The sequence below is a fragment of the Charadrius vociferus genome, unplaced genomic scaffold (genome assembly GCF_000708025.1).
Source record: "Charadrius vociferus isolate BGI_N301 unplaced genomic scaffold, ASM70802v2 scaffold2567, whole genome shotgun sequence".
Taxonomy (NCBI): domain Eukaryota; kingdom Metazoa; phylum Chordata; class Aves; order Charadriiformes; family Charadriidae; genus Charadrius; species Charadrius vociferus.
In genome coordinates this window covers 228-1,437 of record NW_009649073.1, presented here as the reverse complement: position 1 = coordinate 1,437, position 1,210 = coordinate 228, and the positions used below count along the sequence as shown (strand labels likewise).

Genomic DNA, 1,210 nt, shown 5'->3' with positions numbered 1-1,210 from the left:
GTTCGCGCCAGCGCCCGGTCGCAGAGTCCCATCAACCGGTCGCGCGCGGCGGGGGGCAGCTCGGTGGGGGGCAAATTCCGACCGCTGGAGGCGAGGAAGAGGAGGGGACAGTGGTTGTGAACGAAGCAGTGACGGAAGAAGAGGTGGGGATCGGGGCAGAGGGTCCGTACCAGTCCCCAAAAACGGGCGCCGCTCACCTCGGCCCGTCGGCAGCTCAGGCCCAGCACCGGGCGTTTGGGGTGCTCCGAGGGCGGCTTTTGCACCCCCCCGACGACCCGCAGCCATTCCCGTACGTGCCAGGCTTCTCCGAAGGGGACCTGCGGGACAAAGAAGGGAGAGAGGGGGGTGGTCAGGGGAAGGGGTTTGTGATCACACACCACCACCCCCGAGTGCGGTTCCCCCTCAGTCGGGTGTTGGAGGGGGTTTTCTGGGGCGTGCCATGGGGAATGGTCACCCCAAAACAGTGCTGGAGCTCACCCGGCTGCCTCCGTGCCTCAGTTTCCCCCATCTGAGGCCCCACGGGGATGGATTGGGACTCCCTGTGCACCCCACCAGCACCCCTGTGCCTCAGTTTACCCCATCTGAGGCCCCACAGGCACCCCACGAGCGCCCCTGTGCCTCAGTTTCCCCTGTCTGAAGCCCTGTGGGAATGGATTGGGACCCCCTGGGGCTCAGTTTCCCCTATCTGAGGCCCCACGGGGATGGATTGGGACCCCCTAGGCACCCCATAAGCACCCCCGTACCTCAGATTCCCCCATCTGAGGCTCCATGGTGATGGACTGGGACCCCCCCATGCACCCCTGTGCCTCAGTTTCCCCCATCTGATGCATCATGGAGAGGGACTGGGACCACCCGGACACTCCAGGAGCACCCCTGTGCCTCAGTTTCCCCCACCTGAGGCCCTACGGGGATGGACTGGGACCCCCCCGTGCACTCCTGTGCCTCAGTTTCCCCCACCTGAAGCCCCATGGGGATGGAGTAGGACCCCTCAGACACCTCATTAGCCCCCCTGTGCCTCAGTTTACCCCATCTGAGGCCCCACAGGTACCCCATGAGCACCCCCGCGCCTCGGTTTCCCCTGTCTGAGGCCCCATGGGGAAGACTGGGACCCCCCAAGCACCCCACGACCACCCCTGTGCCTCAGTTTCCCCTATCTGAGGCCCCACAGGGATGGGATGGGACCCCCCAGACACCCCATGAGCACCCCTGT

General features: G+C 65.7%; 1 protein-coding gene across 1 annotated transcript in view; it reads right to left on the bottom strand.

Moving 5' to 3' along the window:
- LOC104289250 (single-strand selective monofunctional uracil DNA glycosylase-like) overlaps positions 1–794 on the bottom strand; it is a gene marked incomplete at its 3' end in the record, with an annotated part of 1,388 nt that extends 594 nt beyond the window's left edge. The window contains exons 1-2 of the mRNA XM_009888163.1: positions 744–794; positions 9–317 (exon numbers count right to left, since the gene is read on the bottom strand). Coding sequence (XP_009886465.1) covers positions 9–317; positions 744–794 — 360 coding nt within the window. The remainder of the gene's footprint in view (positions 1–8; positions 318–743) is intronic.
- Positions 795–1,210: the final 416 nt, after the last annotated feature.